At 41.2% G+C, this 21946-nt stretch overlaps 1 protein-coding gene across 1 annotated transcript in view; it reads right to left on the bottom strand.

Annotated features, from left to right (window-relative positions):
• Nucleotides 1-4777, bottom strand: part of CRIM1 (cysteine rich transmembrane BMP regulator 1) — a 175881-nt gene extending 171104 nt beyond the window's left edge. Inside the window, exon 1 of the mRNA XM_071429511.1 lies at nt 4070-4777. Coding sequence (XP_071285612.1) covers nt 4070-4421 — 352 coding nt within the window. The 5' untranslated portion in view covers nt 4422-4777. The remainder of the gene's footprint in view (nt 1-4069) is intronic.
• Between the last annotated feature and the right edge of the window lie 17169 nt (nt 4778-21946).

The following is a 21946-nucleotide window of genomic DNA, read 5'->3' as shown; positions in this document are numbered from 1 at the left end:
ACTGCATTGGCACACATGTAAACCAATGCCCAAACAAAACAAAAAAAAACCAAGCTCAGCTTTCCTCTTCCAAATTTTGAAAAAAAAAGCTAGGTTTACAAGGTTTAAACTCTTCTCATCAGTTCCAGTTTCACTAACCTTCACTTGATTACCATACACTGTGTCCTTATATATTTCTCAGAGATGAAAACTAGGCAGACTTATGGGTGGGGAGAAGACAATGGACACATCCAAGGTCTCCCAACTTGCCCCAGCAAGGAGTCAGACAGACTGTAATGCTCCAAACTCCCCAAAATATGCAGTTCAGTAAATGAGACTAGGACTAGCCACAGTAAGGAAAGCTTCTGCCATCATCCTAGGAGATTAACACACATACTTCCCAATACTTGCCTAAAATTTGCTACAGCAACCAAGGGAACTTCAGCTCAGAAATTATATGCTAGGCAGTAAGCAAAAAGAATACAGCAATTAACTGTACTACCCCTCACCAAAAAAAAAAAAGACCAAATTAACAACTGAAATAAAAAACACACCCAAACCCCATTAAAACCAAACCAACAAGCCAAAACCAAACAATGTAACAGATATTATTGGTAAGCTAGTGGCACAGTGATACCTTTTTTCAATGTCTACCTAGGGGCTATTTCATAAGGAAGTATAATCTAAAGAGAAACTAAGAACATCTTCAGACTAGCAGTTTTGTTAAGTATGCATTTCAAATGTATCAAAAAAACCCTTATGTTTCTGTTACACAGTCAAAAATAATTTCCAATCATTTTCAGGGTTATCTTATTTGCTACTGTCAAGACTTTGATGAGTTCAGCAAAGCAATCTAGGCCTCTTCATCTAACAGCACCAGAAACTGGAGAAGCAGGGAAACAGACAAAAGAGAGTAATCTCAAGAAATGCCTTCACACAGTAACCTAACTTCTTTGGCAGAGCTTTTTCAGGCTTTTTCTGATCCCCTGGAAAGCCAGAGCCCACCCAGCTGCAGAAGCCAAAGCTAAGGTATTTTGGGAGAGACAAAATTTTAGTCTCGCCCAAAGTCTCTCTTTGGGAGAACTTCAGTCTAATTCAGTTTCAGGCCCATGACTACCTTTAAAGGTAGAGAGTAAGGACAGTTCCTGCTTTACATTTAAAATTTCTCAAGCTTAAGAGTCTTTGGAAGGTGGTGTAGGCTCTCAAAACCTCATAGAACCAGTCCAGAAAATCCCTGTAAAGGATGCTGTAAAGTCAACAGAGGCTGGATGTGTGCAAAGTCTCTCAAGACTGCCATATAGGAGGTGCAGCTACCAGCACTAGGACCTCAGAATTATTACTTACTAAGAATACAACTGCATTCATGAAAGGCATTTACCTGTGGGTACTTCAGGATAACAACACAAATGGAGTGTTAGAACTGCTTAGAGATGTGAATTGTTAAGGGGGTGAGATGAACAAGAACTTCCTTCAGCTTTTGGAATGATAAAGGGAAAAAGTCCTCAGGATCAGCAACAGATTTCATTTATAAATAGTGCTTTAACAAAGAATAGTCTGTTTGTAATTTCAGAAAGAAAAGCTACCAGCAACAAATGCCACAGAGACTTCTCTGTCAGGTGTTACAGAACTCATTTATGTCAAGTGTCTTAAATGCTAGAAACAAGTTAGCAGACAAGTATTTCTACCTGTTGCTATTCCAGCTCTCAGTATTCTGCAGCCTAGCATATGCTGATAGTCTGAAACAAGACAGGGCTGAAGCTTCAAAAATGATACAAAAAAACATGCTTATAACTGTAGCCAGTAGGGGTCATTTCAGTGTAAAAAATTGCAATGAAAGAAAAGACTAGGGACAGGAAGGAGAGTAAAAACATGAATTTCTATTCACACAGTTCTGTAAAACACTTCCATTTCCTCCTCCCTGGACTGGGGAAGGAAAGGGTTTCCACTCCCAATGTGCACGACAACAAAAAAAGTGCATCCTTTATTCTGTTAACAGATAAAGGCATGGTTTAATACTACTCACATCAGGCATCACCAGCCTAGCCTGTTGCATGTGTGCCTATAAACTGAACAACTGTTTAGGTCATCACAATCAAAAAAACAGAGCTATTCAATCTCATATTAGCAATCAGAGGCAATACAATCAGTACCCTTTCATCCTTGCTGCCACCTCATGTGCAAAACATGCAACATGAAGAACAACATACTACCTCTGTTCCTCAGAATGAGGTAGTTTCCTGACAATTCACTAACAGGCATTCCAGGATTATTTATTAGGCTGACAGTTCAGCTTGGTTCCTTTTCATTTATGAGAATGAAAATTAAATAGATAAGTAAGAGTAAGAAAATTAAATAGAAAAGTTAATCTCCCTTAGTTATAGTTAATAGATTGTTATCTCCCTCCCCTAGGACTATTCCTATAGGGACAGCTGGAACTAGTTTCTAACCACAACACTAATTGAAACACAATCTTGCCAACAAATGCTTCATACTATTTTCAACAGTAGATGGGACGTGTTAGGAGCTGAACTACAGCAACGTACAGATTGCATCACTTCAAAGGAATGAAATACTCCTAAACTGCCAGAGATGTGCATACTGTGATACAGTAAGGAAATTGGAGCATTAAGGCTTATAATGACTGTAGGCTCTCAGTTCCTTTAACCATCGAGAAGGGGGGGGAAGCTATTTTAGCCCAGCTTTTACTCAAAAGCACACGACAAGAGAAACTCCTGCAAAACCAGGTAAGTTTCCCAAGTACCTTTGCTTGTACTTTTCTATTTACAAAAACTTTTCCAATACATATTAAAAATAAGACACTACAGCAATGTACATATTCAGCAACATAGTCTCAACCAAGGTCTTCAAAATAGTTCAGGGCCATTTAAAAATGTTTTAACAATCGAGCTTTTAATCTAGAGCTCATCCTACTCAAGCATCAGCTCCTGAGGCTGACAGCATTGGTTGTAGCGCAGGCGGGACGCACTGCTTTGCTGTGCTGTGGTTTGCAATTTGTTATGGAGGCAAATGGAGTTTTAAACTAATAATGAACGCCAGCACAAAGGTCAGCTGCCCCTAAAAATGACCGGGTTTAGCCTTCTTAAAACAGTGCATCATTTTAAATGCAAGTTTTTTGGACAGATGCTGCCTCACCAGCTCTCTGGACTTTCTACTGCCCTCTACCCGCCGAGAGGAGACCGCCTCCGTCTCCTTTTCCAGAATTGTCGAAGCTCCCGCTCCGAATCACATATACATTTATACATATCCCAAACTACTGCTTATTTGTAATCTCTTTACAGCGCCATGTTTTCCCTCAACTTGGGGAAAAAGGGAATTGGAGGCACAAGAGAAAGCGAGACTAAAAATTTGTCTCTGGGTTTTCATTAATTTATAACACATAAAAAAATAAATCTTAGGAATTCTGATAGATAAAAAACTGAAGGGGGGTGAATTCCTTTTGCTTTTCATACCAATTCATCACCTCACAAGACGGTAGGAAGCTGAAAAGACTTTGAGAGGAATTCTACCGTGAGTATTTACCCCTCCCCTGATGCTCCAGCAGGAAAAAAGACACCCCTTATCATTATATGCCGAGCAGGACAGGCAGAGAGATATTAAGTGACAGGAACAGGAAACAAAACTTTATAACAGATGATCAGTCTTCCTTGTTTCTTTACACAGGAGGGAATCCGGAATAGGCATCATGTGTGCACGACTGACCTCCGCCGATCTTGATGTGCCAAACTCTTCCCGAGTCCTTTATCATGGAATTTTAGCTGGGCATCAGCAGCTGATACAAGCTATCAGCAACCCAGTGACACTATGCTATGGAGAATGAGTAGAACCCTAAAGTTTAGGGTAAGAAAATTAAGGGCAAAACTTCGAAGTAGGAGTCTCTGGGGTTTTTTTTAAGCAGAGAAGGCTAGAATACACGCTCGCAGATGGGACAGGCGGGCGGGCTGGAAGGGAAGGAAGGCGCACCGGCGCCCAAGACGTCTTAGGTGCGCCCTCCTTCCTTTCCTGCCGCCCATCGGGTGCCCCCACCCCGGGGGACGGATGGAGGGATGGAGGGTGTCCCGCCGCCTCTCACCTTCGCAGACGCCCACTTCGTACTCGGTGATGGAGTCTCCGTTGAGCGGCGGTCGGATGACACAGCGCAAGCCCCGGTCGCAAGCTCCGTGCAGCCCATAGACACCCCCGCAGCTCTCGTTCCGCTGCCGAGCGCACATGAAACAGCAACCGCAGATCCCCAGCACGATGCTACCGGGGCAGCTCTTCGGTTCTTCGCATTTGGATTCGTCGCAGGGTAAGCAGACGAGAGCACGCGTCCCCGACTCGCCCAGCAGCAGGGCCAGCAGGAACAGCCACCCCGCGGCCGCCAGGTGCCAGCCGCCGTCTCCGCCCGGGCGTCTCCTCCCCGCCGAGACCGCTGCCAGGTACATCCCAGCCGCCGCAGCCCGGCCTGGGCCGGGGGGAGCCTCTCAGAAGCCCCCTCGCCGGGCGGCAGACCCGAGCGTGCCGCGGCTCCTTCCCGCCGCCCCCGCCTCCGGCCCCCCGAGGAAAGTTTCCTCTCGGCGGCGGCGGCTCAAGCCAAACTTCTCCTCCGGGTGGCGGCTCCGCCCGCCGCTGCCCCCTCCGGGAAGCGGCGTCCCTCAGCCCGGTCGTCCCTCGCCCGCCGGCTCCCGGTTCCGCGGCACCGTGCGTGCGAGCGGCTGAGCGCGCGGCGGCGGCGGCTGGCTGTGTCCCCCTCGCGTCCCGAGCCCCGACTCGCCTCCTGCCTCACTCTCGCCCCGCTCCAAGTGCGCCCTCTGCCCTGCCCCCATTGGGCGATCATCGCCGCCGCACCGCCCCAAGTGCCCGTCCGCGCCTCTCTCATTGGGCACCGCCGGGGCTGGCCCGCCCCCTTCCCTCCCGCCCCCCCCCAGCCCCAGATCCTGGGGCTGGAAGAGGCGCAGCGGAGGCGAGGAGCAGCCTGGGCCCCACAGCGGCCGCCGCCTCCGCCTCCCCCTGCACCTCCCCTCCCCCTCCCGGGGCTCTGGGCGCGGAGCGGAGCGGGGCGGCGGCGCCAGACCGCGGGGACGGGCTGGCGGCGGCCCGGGGGACACCGGGGGCGGGGAGGGAGAGGGCCCCGCAAAGGGCGCAGCCCCAGCAGGGCGATGCTGCGGGGAGCCGCAAATGGGGCCTCGCCGTCCACGGCCGTGGCGGCGAGAGCCTCCTCCTCTTCCTCTGCCTGCTCCCTCGAGGGGCGCGGGGATCCGGGACGGGGAGCGGCTCCGCGCTCTCTCAGCCCCAGCGCCACGGGAGGGGAGAGCCGGTCGCTCCCCGCCCCGCCCCGTTCCGTTCCCGCAGCCGGGCTCCGGGCGCGCCCAGGTGCCCCGCGGGTGCGGGGGAGCCGTGGCGGACCCGCTCCGCGGGGGCGGGAGGGGCTGTCCCAGCTCCAGCGGCGGCGCAGCACTATCCCGGGCCGCCCCTCTGCCCGCTCATAAACAAGCGGCGGTGCCGCCGCCCGCCCGCCGACTTCGGCACCGAAAGCCGACCCCGGGCCGCCTGGTGCTCTTCGCCGGCACACGGGCAAAGGCGCCCGCGGCTACCGGCCGCTCTTCCCCACCGAACGGCTGCCGTCACCGCCCAGAGCCGGCCGGGCAGCCTCGGCCCTGCCGCCGCCCGGTCCGCTGGGGCTGCGCGGGCCAAGGACGGCCCGGAGCGGCGGCGGGAGGTGCGGCGGCGCTGTGGCGGAGGCGCTGGCCCTGCGAGGCCGGCAGGCGGCAGCGCTCGGCGCGGCGCTCGCTCCGGCGGAGGGTGCCTGCCCCGAACCGGAGCGAGGGGGCGGCGGGAGGGAAACCAGGAGGAACGGTGTTTACCGGAGGTCAAAATGCTGCCTTGCCTGCGGGCGGCAGCCACAGCAGGAAACAGGAGGCAGTTGGCCGCCCGGGGCAGCTCCTCGGTACAGTTTCGGAGAGGAACCTGCCGCTACCGTGTCCTGCCCAGCCCAAGGTGCGATGGCAGCTTTGGGAGCGATGGATCCCGCGGTCAGCAATGCTCGGGATCATTTAGAGCATGAAACCGTTGGCTCCGCAAGTGGATTTTGTCAGTTGCAGGGTGCCGAGCCTGGGAAGGCTTGGACTGCGTGTAACGGTGCCAGCAGTTTGGGAAGGAGGGTCTGGAACCTTAATAGAGATTATTACAGAAAGGCCAAAGACATGGTTCCTACAGTTTCTCTAGTCTCACACACATGTTCACTTTGGCACAACCAGTTCTCATGTCAGCCGAGGAGTTGCTATGGAAGAGCAAAGCTCCAACTGGCAATGCAGAGTTGCCACCAGGAATAGACAACACTATAGTGTAAAGCTTTGTCAGCACTCACCTTTTAGGTGAGTTTTAAAAGCACTGTAATTCACTGTTGTTGACTCCAGCCTAAATACCTACTATAGCAAGGATTCCCTATTGCTAGAACAGGCCCATCGGTAATGGAATCAGTGCAACCATGTAACATGGTGTTGAATAATAAATCATTTCCATGTTTGTCTAAAAGAAAGTGTTTTCCAGATTTGTCTAGTTTAAAAAATAATAATGGTTTTATTGTACAGAATATCAGGTTGTATTGTGATCCATTCAGAACTTAAACTAAATTGTAGGAGATATTTTTCAAGAGCTACAATGTTTTTATTAGTCTCAATAGTTTGCAAGACATTGGTCTATTTCGTAGTGAAACCCCAAACAAATAAAACACTTGATACAGCATACATTAAAAGGATTAGGGCCATTCAGCTGACATATCTCAACAACGAATGGATAAACAGCGATTTACTGGGCAAGAGTATCTGAAGAAATACTGTGATATATTTTTGAAGAGATTTAGAAAGCAAATTACAAGCTGGTCTTGCTAAATGCAGTGTGTTTTGGTATAAACAAAGCCAGTGTGTACATTTGAGGCCAACCAAAAACATTGTATGTTTCTGCATTCTGGAAAGCAGTACGTCAGGAAAGCACCCTGAAGGTCATATTAAACAAGGCCTCAAACTCTGAATGTTAGGCCAATGAATGATACTCCCTGATGAAGCGACACACCAAGTAAGAAATTTTGTGCCGTTTCCTCAAAATTGCAAATTCTTCCTCCCCTCGTCCTCAGCCCTCTCGTGTCAGTTTGCCAAAGCACCTGCAGGGGTCAGAGTACTTTTGATTCACCAGAAAATTCCACCAAAAAGCTGCTGTGATTTGGATGAGAGTAGTTTGTAAAAACCTACTGTTTCCTACAGCCTGGAAACGCTGCCTTTTGGTCATGTATTTACTGACGAGGTGCATGAAGGGGTTTTGCCTTCCATATATAGCATTGCTGAGATTGCTTTTTGAATGAGGCGTACAGTTCCTGCGACTGTATTTTTAAAACACTGTTCACAAACCTGAGATTGTGCAGAAAGGAATCACAACAGTGATTTTAGTGCTAGGGAGGATGCTGCACCATACAATACATGGTCAGAGGCTTGAATTTAATGGGCTTAGTTTATCAAAAGATGAAAAGTGAACTGATTACAATGTATTAATCCCCTCATGTGAAAAAATGAACTGGTCTATGAAAAATACGTAGGTATTTTTCCAGGACTTATGTTCATAGCCAGCATGGAAATCCCAGACATGTTGGATTGCATGCTCAGGCAGTTCAATATTTCCCAGACATGCCAGACCTACCCGTCATGTGCTGTACTGATGTACAGTATATTCAACACACAAAGAATTCACTGGACCTACTGTGCCTGTTTGCTTGTGTGGGAATGAACAAAGAAGCTCTAGAAGCAGTACAAAAACAGATGAAGAGGAAAGCTATGGACAGCTTAGATAAGAATGTTGTAGGGCCCTGAGAAAAAGAGAGCAAACTTTTGAGCTGACTGCCAAGTGAGAGAGGCTTCAGCTGTGAACAGGATTAATACCCTGATTCATGTGCTGTTTATCCTGTGATAGCTGCATGTAAGAGAGGAAAATACAGAGATATGTATGGAACAAGGACAAAAATTCAGGCTTCTTGTCTCTTTAGGTCTTGCCCTTTAGATCCAAGTCACAAATTATTCATGCTTATGCTTTTGTTTCCCTCTTCAGGCCCCAGGAACCAAAATACTTCATTGCACAATGGCACAGATTCAACAGGAAAGGTAGAGAATTCTCTTGCCCCAAACCTGAGAAGAGTCCACAGGGACAATAAGGTACTCCTTGGAAATCAGCAAATCTGATACCTGATGGCTTTACAGGGAAAGTGAATATCCCTGCTTTCCCCAGCAAGAAGCAGTGGATCCATCTGGAAGATGGGAAATTCAGTTATCCCTGCTCCTACCTGCTCCTTGATTTATTAAGGGTTCTACTGATCCAAATAGCTTAGGAGTAAGTGGATTCAGCTACTGAAGTGAAACCCAGCTCCTTATTTCCCCTAGAAACAGGTTAGTAAATACCACTGAATACAACTGTGGGAGGAAGAAAAGCATTCTGATATACAGGCTGTAGCAGCTGAAATTTCCTGGGCTTGTTCTCCTGTAATGTTAGTGTTGTATTGAAGCCACATGGATGAAGTTGCAGCAGTAATTGAGTGGAGCGTATAGCTTTCTTAGTCATCATGGAATGCAGGGCTTTTGTGAATGCACATAGTGATATGAGAAAACTACCATCCCCTTCATAGATTCCTCAGTTCTGTACTCACTGCTCTTCCTTCTGGTAAATCTCCCCATGTGAAAAATACACGTTCAGTGTAAATTTCCTGTGAGTCTGAAATTCACAGTAGTGATAACTGAAATTATTTCATTTTATTACATGGTTGAAGACATTTATACTACCAAAAATAAAAACATCTTCCTCCCTTGCCCCCACAACAGTAAATAAAATATCAAAATGTCCTCATTTCAGTTCAAAAGGCTGTTTCCATTGTGCTGATACATGCTGGTAACTCCCTATATATTTCTGAATTTGGGAACATCGGTGTTTTTAATACCAAAGTTGTATTTATTTCCTACACAAATGTTTTGTTTCTGTTCTGTACCTCATTGTGTCTTTGTTGCACATTAAATTTCTTTCTCTTTTCATTCTTTAGTTCGTTAAGATCATTTATGTCTCCTTTGTAGCAGTCTCTTGACATAAACTCTTTCGTAAACAGGTTATTCACATGAGCAATCTCTACTACCAGAAAAGAAAAAGATCAAGATGAAACCTGCCACTAATACAAGCAGTGCTGAATCAGTCTAAACTTCATGAGAATAATTTCTCTTATCTTCACAGAAATATCATGGGCTTATTACATTAGTAGCTTCAAGGTGTTTCAAAACCTCTAAATGGAAAATGTTGGGAAATTGAGAAAGTGAATAGAAGAGTTCATTTTAATACAAACAATATGTGTATGAATTGTTTTGAACCATTTCATATCCCATCAGGAAGTCTCTGGGATGTTTTTTAGCCCTGCAAGTTTTTCCTCTCAGTTGAATCCTTAGCTTGGGACAGCTCAGTAGTTCAAAATTTAAGTCTGGAATACCTAACAAGCTGGTATGCAGCTTTTTCTTAATATATCTTTGATTCCTCATGTGGAACAGAGAAGTAAAAGTATCTGCTTTTTTTTAATGGCCTCAGAGCAACTGCATAAGCAATTTTAAAATACAATTGCATGACTAATTTACTTGTGAATATTTTTTCTCAAATTTAGAAGCTATAAATTAATAAAAAATGTAAATAAATAAGCTATAAATGAATGGGATTGGCCATTTACATGTGTAGTTCTTCACATTGCACTTAAGTCACTGAAACTGAATTCAACCCAAGGATTTTTTCAGACCTTAACAAACTAGAATATATAACTTTAAAATTGCAAAGTTAAGGAACTAGAGAGTCAATATCTATTTAAGGATATGTACCAGAAGCATATTGGAAGAAATAACTACTATATCTAGAAGTGCAGTGTTGTGTTTAAATTGATCATACTCAAGGTCACGTTGGATTTAGCTTCTTTAGCATGAAGAAAATATTCTTAACAAATAAGCATACTTAGCAAGGAAAGACAATTTGCTGTCAGTTTACAGAAGAAAAGTAGAAGTATTTTAAACTGGTATGTCGTTCTAGGGATTATTTGCATTTTTATTACAGAAAATCTGGCCACCAGAAAAGTAGGTGGATTAGATCAGCATCCACAATCCTCTTCATAGTGCTGCATACTGATAAGATTTAAAATGTTAGAATATAAATCTGAAAATACTGTGTTTATTTCACTGCAATCTGCCGTGTTTCAATAACTGCAGTATAAAATAGAGTAAATCAAACAGGATCAAGGATACACTGGATATGAACTAGGGTTTGTCATAGCTAATCCCCTAGCTTAATAGGTCCATAGAAAGTTCACAGCATTCTAGTCAAGGTACTTCCTATTCTGAACACAGTTTTGAGCTCTTGAAGGAAAAGCAGGAGGGCTGAAGCTGGTGGGTACAGACAAAGCTGATGGGTAGCTGTTGCCTTGGTAAGTGAGGGCCCAGCTGTAATACTTTCTACTTCAGTTCAAACTCATCAAAACTTGCCTGAGCTTGAAACTCTTCAAATGGCTGATTGAAATAGGGGCAAAATGGCTTGTCCTCTGGTTTTCAGCTCAATCAAATGCTGAAAAGGGAAAGAAACAGAACACCTGAAACCCAGCGCTACCTCAAACTCCAGGAAATATAGGATGAATGCAAGAAGGTCTATGGGATCACCCCATAAGAATGAAATGGGGAAAAGAGAGATCTGGTGACAGTGGTGACTGCAGGGGGTAGGACCTGGTGGGTGTGGAGCACACCAGTGTGTTGGTGTCCTGCCAACACAACTCTCCTTCTCATGGATATGAGCCGGCTCATGTGGAGCCTTTCAGGGGTCTCTGGACGTACAATGCGAGCAGTCCATAACCCAGACAAGCCATCAGCAGCTGGTTGAGAGGCAATTATAGCTGATCCTGCTTTATGGCAAGAGGGCTGTATAACTCCTGTGAGTTTCCTGACAATGTTTCTATAACTTTTGCACCATTGTGTATTCTGGCTGGAACTCACAAATGCCAGAGGTTGTTACAACAATCTCAACGTGCCCTATTACCTACTTATCAAATTAACCTATTTTTCATGCTGCATAGAAACTTTTATTCCAAGAAATCACACCAAATTTCCAGTATTTTTCCTAGCTCTTTCTAGACTTTAATTCTGATAAATATGACTGGCCATAAAAGCCACCTATCCCTACTGGCTCGATTCCCTTCATGTTTATAATCACCTTCTCAGTTTCTGTGGATGTTGACGTGGATTTGGGTTAGCAAAAATGTTTAGGACAACGTGAAAAGCTCTTCTGATTATAGCAACTTCATGTATGCCAAATTAAGAAGTTTGTCTTCTGGTATCTAAAAAGCATGTTGAGGGAATCAGATTTTGCTAGTTTGTCCATTAATCCTAGGAAGATAATGTTGCTTATGATAGTAAAACAGAGATATTTTCCCTGAGTAAATGTGTATTTCTATAAATTGTTTGAGCGTCTTTATTTCTCTTGATGGATAGTTAGCAGACGGTCTATCTGCTCCAAGCTTTTTAATATCTTGGATGGAATCACGTACAGCTTAGATACCATTTGCAAAGTCCATAAAGTTACTGGGGTATACTTACAGTGAGAGAACAAGGTAGTATAGGTCAGCATTCATAACAATTGTTTAGTCTGTGTTAGTTTTTGTAACATCTTTTGTAACACAGATAAGTGTCTTTTTCCAAGGATATTTAGGCCTTACTTATTCATAATTGGGATTTTTTTTCTGTTAATATTTTCTTATTCATGTCATGATAGGAATTGGCCTTCCATGGCTGATTTCAGTATATTAGCAATATCTATTTGCTAATCCCTGGATTTTTTTTCCTATACATAATTAGAAATATGGTGATTCATATTGTGAACTGCTAAGTACCCTGAGAGATGTTGCAAATCTGGATTTTGTTGTAGGCTTCAGCAAATGTTAATACACCCATCTGACGTTAGGAGATACATACTCAACATCATGCAAGTTCATACACCTTTTCTTTCAGTCTGCAGGAAGACATGTTTAGTAGATTTCCTGGTCAGGCTTGGCTGCAAGAAGCAAATGAAAGTAGCTGTATACCCAGTGCTTTGAACAGCATGTATCTGTTCAAGTGTGACCCTGGAGTCTTAACTTCAGACACTTGGATGGGAGTTAAGGAAACAAGCAGGAAGGTAAGATGACTTCCTGGTAACAGAGGCAGCAATGCAGTCAGGAAGAGAACACAGCATCTCCTGCTTCTCAAAACATTTCTGCCTCACAAATTACCATCTCACATGAAAAATGATGGTGAGAAGAAACAAGCCCTGAGGAGAAGAGAAGTCTCAGCAATAAGAAAGATGGGAAGGAGGATGATTTGATTAGTTCAGACCCATAGAGAACAGCAGACAAGAAAAGTTTTATCAGAATAGGGGGATAGATGGGTTGGATGTAGTTATGGGGAATAGCATCCTGTCATTGGTAGGAATTTGCAATATATTAGCAGTTTCCTAGATATTTCAAATTCTATCACTTCTAACGATAAAAAAATAAAAGCAGAAGACAGTCCTTCCCTCCTTTCTCCCAGTCCTTCCCTCTTAATATATATGGGATTAATGTCAACAGCCTATTATGCCATCCCTTTTAAATCAAAAAGGTTCTTCTCTCTATGTTCAGGTCATCACTACTTTTGAGCTGAAGCAGACCCCCTTTCTAATGCCTTAAATCCCAATTATTTAACATAATCCCAAAAATGCCTTATTTTTGGGATTATGTTAAACCAACCATTCCAACCTCCTTTCCTAGTTAGTTGGTCTAGCCCCCAGAGCTGATTATAGCCTTTTATAACCTGCCCTCACAGTAACTAGGTTCTAGAGCATGTAGGTAGATTTTAGCGTGCATTAATTCATGATAGTGAGTTTAGTTATGAAGACTTTGTAAGGTTTAATATAATTAATATATTCTCTTGAGTGCCTGTCTGTTTTTTTCTCTCTCTTCACTTTTTTATTATTAAAAAAATATTTTTTTTTCTTCAGAAAGGAAGATACAAAGAGTTTAGGTTAGAAGTTTGAAAAAAAAAGGTAATCAACTCTCACAAGCTCATCATTGAATTCTACCAGAAACATTGCTACAGGGCTCCTGTTACCTTATGGCAGTGAAGCTGTTCGAGTTTTCATACTTAGTAGTAAGGAGAAAGGTTTGCTGTAATGCTGAGTCTGCTTAACTCTTAACAGCCATGCAGAGTAGGAGTAAAAAGGTATTCTTTACTGCCCTGTTGATTTGGTTCTATGGGTTCTTGCAAATCTATCTACTAGATTTGCAAGCAGCAAGCAGATCACACTTGTGACTATTGTACAGGCTGTATACAGCTTTTTCACCCTCTGTCTCAGCTACAGTCCACCTTGGGGAAGTGTAACACTGTCACTGTACTGATGTGCATTTTGGAAATGTTTTCTCAGCCTTCAGCTGGATCTTGTGCTCAGACTGAGACTAGAGTGGTGTTCCAGTCCTGTTGACATACTAGTCTTTGCAGTAGATTTTATGAGGATAAAACCATTGATACTGTCTCAAGAACTTGAGCAGGCAGTCAGGAAGAGGACAGCAATCTGCAGTTCCCTTGACAAAGAGACTCAGAACACCAGGCAGTGGGATGTAAAATGTCCATGTCCTCTCTACACAATTCTGTGTTTATATCTGGCATCAAGGCAGGGCAAGAGCATCTTGAATCACCTTTCTTTCCTTGGTCATCCAATACTACTTTCAGAAGATCAAGGGATCAAGGTGCCAACGCATTATTTTTTAAATAATTTTTTCTTATCTCTGAAATTACACAGAGACTTTGGTGGGGATTTTGTTTCTTTGCTTAGTTTTCTTTTGGTTTTTTTTGTTTGTTTGTTTGTTTTCATTTATACAAGAAAGCGTGGTCCTTGATTCAGCTTAAGTGATGCAATTAGGTTTAGATCATGCTTTATAGAGAACCTTTTGGAATTAACACAAACTATACAAATAGGCTCTTCTAATTCTTAAAACTTTGTGGGTATTCATTCTCAATATAACAATTCTGAGACACAACTTTAAAAATATGAAAAAGATAAGGTATTTTAAATTCTTTAGTTGAAGCTTGAAAAACATGTAATTATGCAGTATGCAGTATTTCAAGTCCACCTGGGTATTTATATTACTAATTATTCCATAATACCTTTGATATTTTACATTTTTTGTAAGAAAAGGATTTTTTAAAAAAAAATTACAAAATAGGCAAAGAAAAGTGAAAATTATCACAAGGAATACTCCTTGGAGATTCATTATTCTCTATGTATCAACTTACTTTTCCAGATCACCCTGAATAATTCAGACAGACATCTTAGTTTATATTCAATTCTTTGTCTTTTTGCTACTAAAATGCAATTTTTAGTAAGTGAGATTTAAAGCCTAAGAGAGACAAAAAGAGTTTAGTTTGACTATAACTGATGAACGCATTTTTAGTAGAAAAATCTTAATTTATCTCACTCCTAAAACCCATTGAGACTAACATTCTAACAAGAACTGTATGCACGTAACTAAAGAACAGACACCTAGTGAAGCTGGTAAAAATACTCTAATTAACTTTATAAAGTTCTGCCTAATAATTACTTATGTCAAATACATGTAACTTTATTAAACTATGATCCTGATTTCACCTTTTTTTTGTTAGGCAGAGAAGGAATGTGCAAATCTGGAATGCTTACTTTCATTCTAAATCTAACTACTCTTAGAATTTTTGTACATATGTATTAATAATTTAGCTGGACTGTAACCATGACAATATTGATAGCATGTGTAGAATAAACAGGAAACAAGACTACTTACCCAGGAAACGTCAACACATAGAATATTATCAAGACATTTGAAATTCTCAGATGTGAACAAGCCATTAGTTATTTATAATGTTTCTTATATTATAAGGTATTACAGGTTAATTTTTTAAAGTTGTTTTTCCCTGTTATACATTTGTCTATCAATAGTCTCAACCATTTCACAGTCATGACATGTAAAAGGTTAAACTTGACAGTTGTCCTTTAGATTATATTGCTTTAAATGCCAAAGTGTGTCTTTCTATTTAAACCTTCTGCTGGGGAAAATATTAATTGAGGAATAGTGTTCACTATTCAATATGGAAATATTAGATTACATTGCAGCCATATTATCTGAAATTACTGTTTGGAGTTCAAATCAGAGCAATCAGGTGCTCTGTCTTTTGCAAAACTTCCCATTCATTCCAAAATACTATTTTATTTCTGCCTGTTATCTCAGTTACTTTCCTGTTTTATTGTTCACAGCTTTCATTCATTGGAATCAATACCAAGGTGCACTAGGGCTATAAAATGAGTGTTTTCAGCAATTTGGGGACAGTGCAGACAACACCTGTCACCTACTGAGACATGTATTTCAGATGAGTGAGATGAAAGCTCAAGTTCTACCATGTGCTGGCAATTTCTGTCAGGTGGGACAGGTTATTGATGACCTTTACTGCTGGATAATACCTAAACGAAATCAGAAACTGTCAATATGTTTGGTGAAGAGGGGCAGAGAAATGGTTCTTTGGTAGTCCTAAGACTCCATTTAGCTGTATTTTTCTGCTTATTTCACTGCTACAATGTGTGCAGAACACTTCCTCTTTCTTAATTACTATTGTTAGAACAGCAATAAAATCACCAGTATCTTTAAAAATAACATGTTAAGTGGCAAATGTTAATGTTAGTCAAAGGGCTGTTTCTATGTCTACATATATTTGTAGGTCTTCCTTCAGGATATATGAGGGTTAAAACTGTACTATTAAAATATTCCAAATATAAAAACTGAAAAAGCAGCAATTACAAATAAATATAATCTCAACCTAATATAAGAAAAAGATAATTTCTATAGGCCACTAACTAATGCTGAACTTCTAGAATGGTGATTTTCTGTCAGAATTGCATGTTAGTGTGCTCTGTGTTGCTTTAAATGCAATTAGAGCCAGGGCTGGTGAAGGAAGAGAGTGGTGGTGGTGGAAGAGGAGGGCTGGACATTTGCATCATTTGAGCAAGATGTGACAGAGAAGTTGGTACCTGGCAATTTTTTCCTGTTTGGGTAGTACAGCTACCTTCACACTTTGGGGTACCACTGGTCCCTAATCTCATCTGTCAGGTACTGGGACCTTTGGAGACAACACCTCCAAATCCCTCTTTAGCTGGAATCCTGCTAAGGAATGCCTAAGGCCTAAGGAAAGCCTTAATAAATACAAACAAAATTTCACTGAGGTACAGGTACATATGCATGGGTAAAGCAATGAAATTTGGACATTTAGGGGAACTACCGGTAAGCTGCCTTTATATCTGCAAGACACTTCTCACCTTTGAATATTCAGACTTGGTCTTCTTTAGCATCCTGGCTTCAATTGCCTTCTCTCTCTTCTTCCCTTCCCTTCCCTTCCCTTCCCTTCCCTTCCCTTCCCTTCCCTTCCCTTCCCTTCCCTTCCCTTCCCTTCCCTTCCCTTCCCTTCCCTTCCCTTCCCTTCCCTTCCCTTCCCTTCCCCTCTCTCTTTTCCTCTTTTTCTTTCTCTTATTATTTTTTGTCATAAATGTGAACTGTTATGAAGAGATTTGTGATAGGCAAGTTTAAAAGCACACATTTTCTACAGATTTCACAGAATTGCAGCTATCTCTATTCACACAGTCCTGTGAAATTGAAACAGAATTGATAAAAAACTCAGAAAAATATTTCTGTATTTTGGGTATTTAACAGAGCTAATTTCTTATTTGAATTAACTCTGTTATGTTATGTATAATTTACCCCAAAGATCTTTGGAATTATTTAAAGTAGTGTCTAAAAGCGTAACCTTAGTAAATAAATTGAGGCACTAGGCAAAGGATGTAGTAGTAAATGAGAGAAGAACTGTAGCTCACAAGAGAGGCTGAAGAAAAGTTCCTATATACAGCATCCTCCGGCACCAAATACATACCACAAAAAATAGGTAGAGAGCAAATGTTGGCATTAGGCAGAAGTGGTGTTTAATAGCTAAATTATAATTCTACATTAATTTATCCATATCACATCAGTCAACAAGAGCATATTCTGTCTGGGAAAAAATGGCATTTTATGACATGCATTAAAATTCAGTATTAATTAAAATAATTTGTTCAAATACCATGTTTTGTATGAAGAACATTTTGTAACAGATAATATAATTAAATTATCCAGATTCTTGGAAATAGAAGCATATGTGCTCAACAGATGACGTTTTTTAGCTCAAGTCTATTCTTTTTATACAAAAGCAAACAACAGCAAAATGTAGTAGTAACATCTTTTCTAGTACAGAAGGTATGGCAACAATGATAATTCTATGTCTCAGTGACCATTCACCTCCATCAGCAAAAATTAGCTGGAAATCTAAGGGATAATGTGACAATTTTTATATCCCAGCTAGGCAGATGAGAAAGCTGAACATCTTTACATGTATCCAAGTTGCTCTCCATGATCACATGGTTTCTTGACAAGCCAACCGTTATGAAATTCAGTCAGAAAACAGAAAATGAATTATTCAACACAATCTGAAAGAGTTTGTCTTTGAAGGGTGACGCTCCTTTCTGCTGCATTACACAAAGAACCTTGCTTGGGGGGCAAGACTCTGAAGTGGTTTTTTGGTGTTTTTTTCTGTTTATTTTTGGGCTTTGGTTTGTGGTAATTTTTTATTCAGTTGTCAAACCAATTACACAGACAATAAAGCCATTTGAGTAATTTATTTCTCGTTGTCAACATGAAAATCTGTAAAATTGAATGGAACCTAATTCATCCACATTGGAGAAATCCGACTTTTGATTGTCCAATGCTGAAATGTTTTGGTAGCTTTTAGTGATTAGTTTGCCATTTAGGACGCTAAAGTATCTTGGTTTTTAGGTACACACTGATAAAAGTCAGGGAGATGGAAACTTAGATTTCTAATTTATTAGAAATTAGTATTTATAATAAATACTAATGGTATTAGTGTCAAGGCTTTTCCTCATATCAGTCCAGGAAGAGGGGAAGTGTTAAGGAGATCTTTTCTCTTCCTGAGAGGACTAAAATCTGTATTATCCTCCTTCTTGAACAGCATGGCTCTGGGCAGATCCTCATTCTCTTTAGGTAGGGATGCTTCCACTTTGTATGAAAGCACAACATTGAGCCCAGATGTTTCATGTCTTTTCCAGCCACCAACCACTTTATTGTCTCTACATGTCTCTTTTTCTAATAGGCCTCTCGTGATGGACAGTATCAGTTACAGCATGGAGAAAGCCTCAGTCACAGCATATTAGGAAACAGTGAGGAGGTAGTGCCACACTTGAGTAACACTAGTTCAAAACTTCTCAAGAAACTGGAGAGAAGCATGCATCTTGCTTTCTCATCTGGATGATGTAGCCCTTCTTTTCTTTGACTTTTCTGTCACATACTTAAACAATATTATGTTGAAACAATCCATTACATAGATATGTCAATTACTACTTTTTGATATTTTAAAAATTATGCTGCTAATATTGCTTGGCAAATTCAAACTAAACTAGTGACCATTTTCTGTATGCTTTGGTGACATCCTCCCAAAATGTTATTAACCTATAATGTCAGTTCCTTTGCAGCAAAGCCACTACAAGAAGTCTAAATACACTCCGAGTGATAGCAAACAAGACTTTAACAAAATATTACAGAAACGTAAAAACAGAAGAGGGAACTCTACAAATAAAAAACTGTACTGCATTACACTCCTACTATCCAGGGAAAACCATTTCCATTGGAATTATTGCCACCCAGAATAAATCAGGAATTCATAACACTTCATTTCTCTTTCTGCCTTCTTAAGAAAAAAATGATCATTCAGATAATCTTGCTTGATATAATTGTTTCAAGTTACTCATAGACATGATAATTTATTCAATGAAGTCTGATTTCTTGCTGTTTTGGTAATAATTTGATCCAGTTTCTATACTCTATTCTCTTGTGCCAGTCAGGCCTTCTTTACAGCAGTCTTCTCTTTTCCTCACATATATTGGGAAAATCAAGCTGTAACACAGTTTCTTAAGCTCTGAGTGTCATGCTGTCCTCTTTAGCTCTTTGAAGGACATGGTGATCTTACAGAAAGAACTTTACCCAGAATTAAAGAAGAGCAAACTAGGAGTCTGCTTATAAATATTTGAAATTAAAATACTACTGCCATATCTTTTTCACACCTTCCCACCTGAAGCCTTTTCTCCCAACTAATTTGGTCTCAAATAGAATCAGCAACCAGTTGAGGACTTTCCTCTAAGAATAGACACTTCAAATGGTCACACTTTAGGCAAAACCATCTAATTTTCTTTTTTTAATATATATATATATATATAATTATATATATATAATTTTATATATATATATATATATATATATAATTTTATATATGCCATTTAGCAACAAGAGAGGGAGAAATTGATAATACAATTTTTTGGGAGAAGTAGATAAAAAATGCCATCAGAAGACATGGGAGTTTTATGTGTGATTGCTGCTCCTAGACCCTGATGAATCCTGTGAGAGGCCCTTGGACTGGGCCCACTGATCATTCTGTGAGAACACAATCTCTCTTTCTCCCTACAAGAACAATACAGTAAAAAATCTGCTAAGACCTTGCCATGGAATTTCCATGCCCCCTGAAGGATTTTCCAATGCAGGATTAATGTGGACAGTTAATGGCTTCTTAGCTGAGCTTTAACTTAGGTTCAAAAAAATAGGAATACTCTCTTGGGTGGAATAACAGGCTACTGGAGGATATGAAATATTTCCTCAATGGAGGCATTTACCAAAGCCTCTGTAGGACTTCCATGAATCTGTGAAAGCCAAGCCTTCTGAATATTCTCATGTTAATTTATATAGATGTTTTTAAAAAGGAGTCATGGAATCCCATACCTCATATACATTAATTTTCCATCCAGCAGAATAACTTTGGCCATCTTGCACTTCAATGAAAACCTCCTCTGTAAGTTGAGTGTTACTGAATAATGGAAAATTTCATTTCCAAAATATAATAAAATTGCAGGAATAGTGAAGGAAGTGAACATTACTTGCACTTATGGTACACTCATTTATGACTTTATGAATATGAATTTGTGGTTTTCTTTTATGCTGTTGTTTTGTATAAATGAAATCTACCACAGCATTTAAAACTGGGTTAAAATGTTTCTTTTGTTTCTGCTTTTGAGCCTTTTACAAAATAATTATGTTTTAATGTTAGTATTATAAATGTTTATGCATGGGCCTAGTCCAATTACCTCTTAACTTGGTGGAAAGATCCCTTTGATGTTGATGGGAGCAGGATCAGGCAAATACATTAGTATACAAAATTTTTAATGATCCATAAATCAACAAAGATATTCCTGTCATCTGATTTTCCAATGTAGTTATATTACCTAAATCAAGTAATTCCATAAACAGTGGAATTAATGACGCTTTATTTTTATATGATTTCTTTTCTGAGGGTGAATTTCCATGTGGATTCTCCTATGCCTAACCATGATTGCGCTCACACTGCAGCCTTTGCTGCCAGGACAGCAATGTCTGTATCCCCTCGACCTTTGCGGCCAGTTATTTTCATGAGACTTGTAGGAAATGTATACAGAAGAGTCTTTCAGCTCCCTGTTGAATTTGGGCAGAAGTAGCTAACAGATTTTCCAGGAGCTGGCAGATAGGCAACATGAAAGCTTACAAATGCTATAGCTGCAAGCCATATTCCTGGGGAAACTGGACTAAAAGTAAAGGAATGCACACACTGGACTTTGTATCATCAGACTTTGATAATATGCTAAAGGAATGGTTAATAAGAAACCACAAATGTAGACTTAAAAGGAACAAGAGGTAATCTAAGTTTTAATAAGCAACACAGGAAGCCTGGTTATCCCTGTAAGCACAGCTCAGCATTACACAACCTCATGACTTCCCAGGGGAGGCATCTTGTTCCACTGAGACCCCAATGCCTCCCGGAGCTTCCCAGCATACAGTTGGTATTTGAAATATTTATGGTACTGCTACATGCCTTTGGGAGCAGTTGACTCCACCAAGAATGAAGACTTTCTTTATAACCCAGAACAGGATGGGAACAGACCTTGGCTTGGTTCCCTCTGCCCTTTGGTAAGCAAAATAGGGAATGATTTTACTTAATTTCTGGGGAATGCACTCTTAAGAATGAGGGAAGAGTCCTTAAATCAGCTAAAAGAGGGAAATGAAGAATTCATAATTTCATATAAAAAACTTTATAGTCTTTTTTTCATTCTTCATTCTTTCCATCCTTCTAGTCTCCACTTTCAAAAAGACTGCTGCAGAAGTAATAGGATGTGTACTGACCACCAGAACTGACCTTGCTTTAGTTATTCTTGGAGGAAGTTGATCCTTACATTCTTCAAATGAATTGATTAATAATCAATAATTGAGAATATATTATAATGTTCCATAAATGCCTTCATTCGAACACATTTCCTCATTATGGAGTTGATACTGTTATGCTGCCTCCCTGGGGCCCAGATATGGGATATCACCAGGAGGCTCCCTGAACTAATTCAGCCCTCTGATTATTATCCTCTGCTGGTTGTCCACATTGGCAGTGATGAGGTTGATAAGAAAAGTACGAGGATAATTAAAATGGGCTTCAAGGCTTTGGGTTGATTGGTTGATGGGACAGGAGTGCAGGTGACATTCTGCTCACTTCCTTAAGTAGCAAGGATGGATGATCAAAGGAACAGGAAAACCCATGTTATCAATAAATGTCTAAAGGGCTGGTGCCCATCAGCACAATTTTGGGAGCAGAATAGACCTCTGTAATCCAGGAGGAAGCAGCTAGTGATCTTCTGAGCCACTTGGATGTTCACAAGTCTATGGGACCAGATGGGATCCATTGCAGGGTGATGAGGGAGCTAGCAGATGAGCTCACCAAGCCACTGT

This window comes from Agelaius tricolor, unplaced genomic scaffold, assembly GCF_023055355.1.
Source record: "Agelaius tricolor isolate 1412-34295 unplaced genomic scaffold, bAgeTri1.0.p SCAF_1, whole genome shotgun sequence".
Lineage (NCBI taxonomy): Eukaryota > Metazoa > Chordata > Aves > Passeriformes > Icteridae > Agelaius > Agelaius tricolor.
The sequence above is the reverse complement of the archived record's forward strand: the minus strand, read 5'-3'. Positions and strand labels throughout refer to the sequence as shown.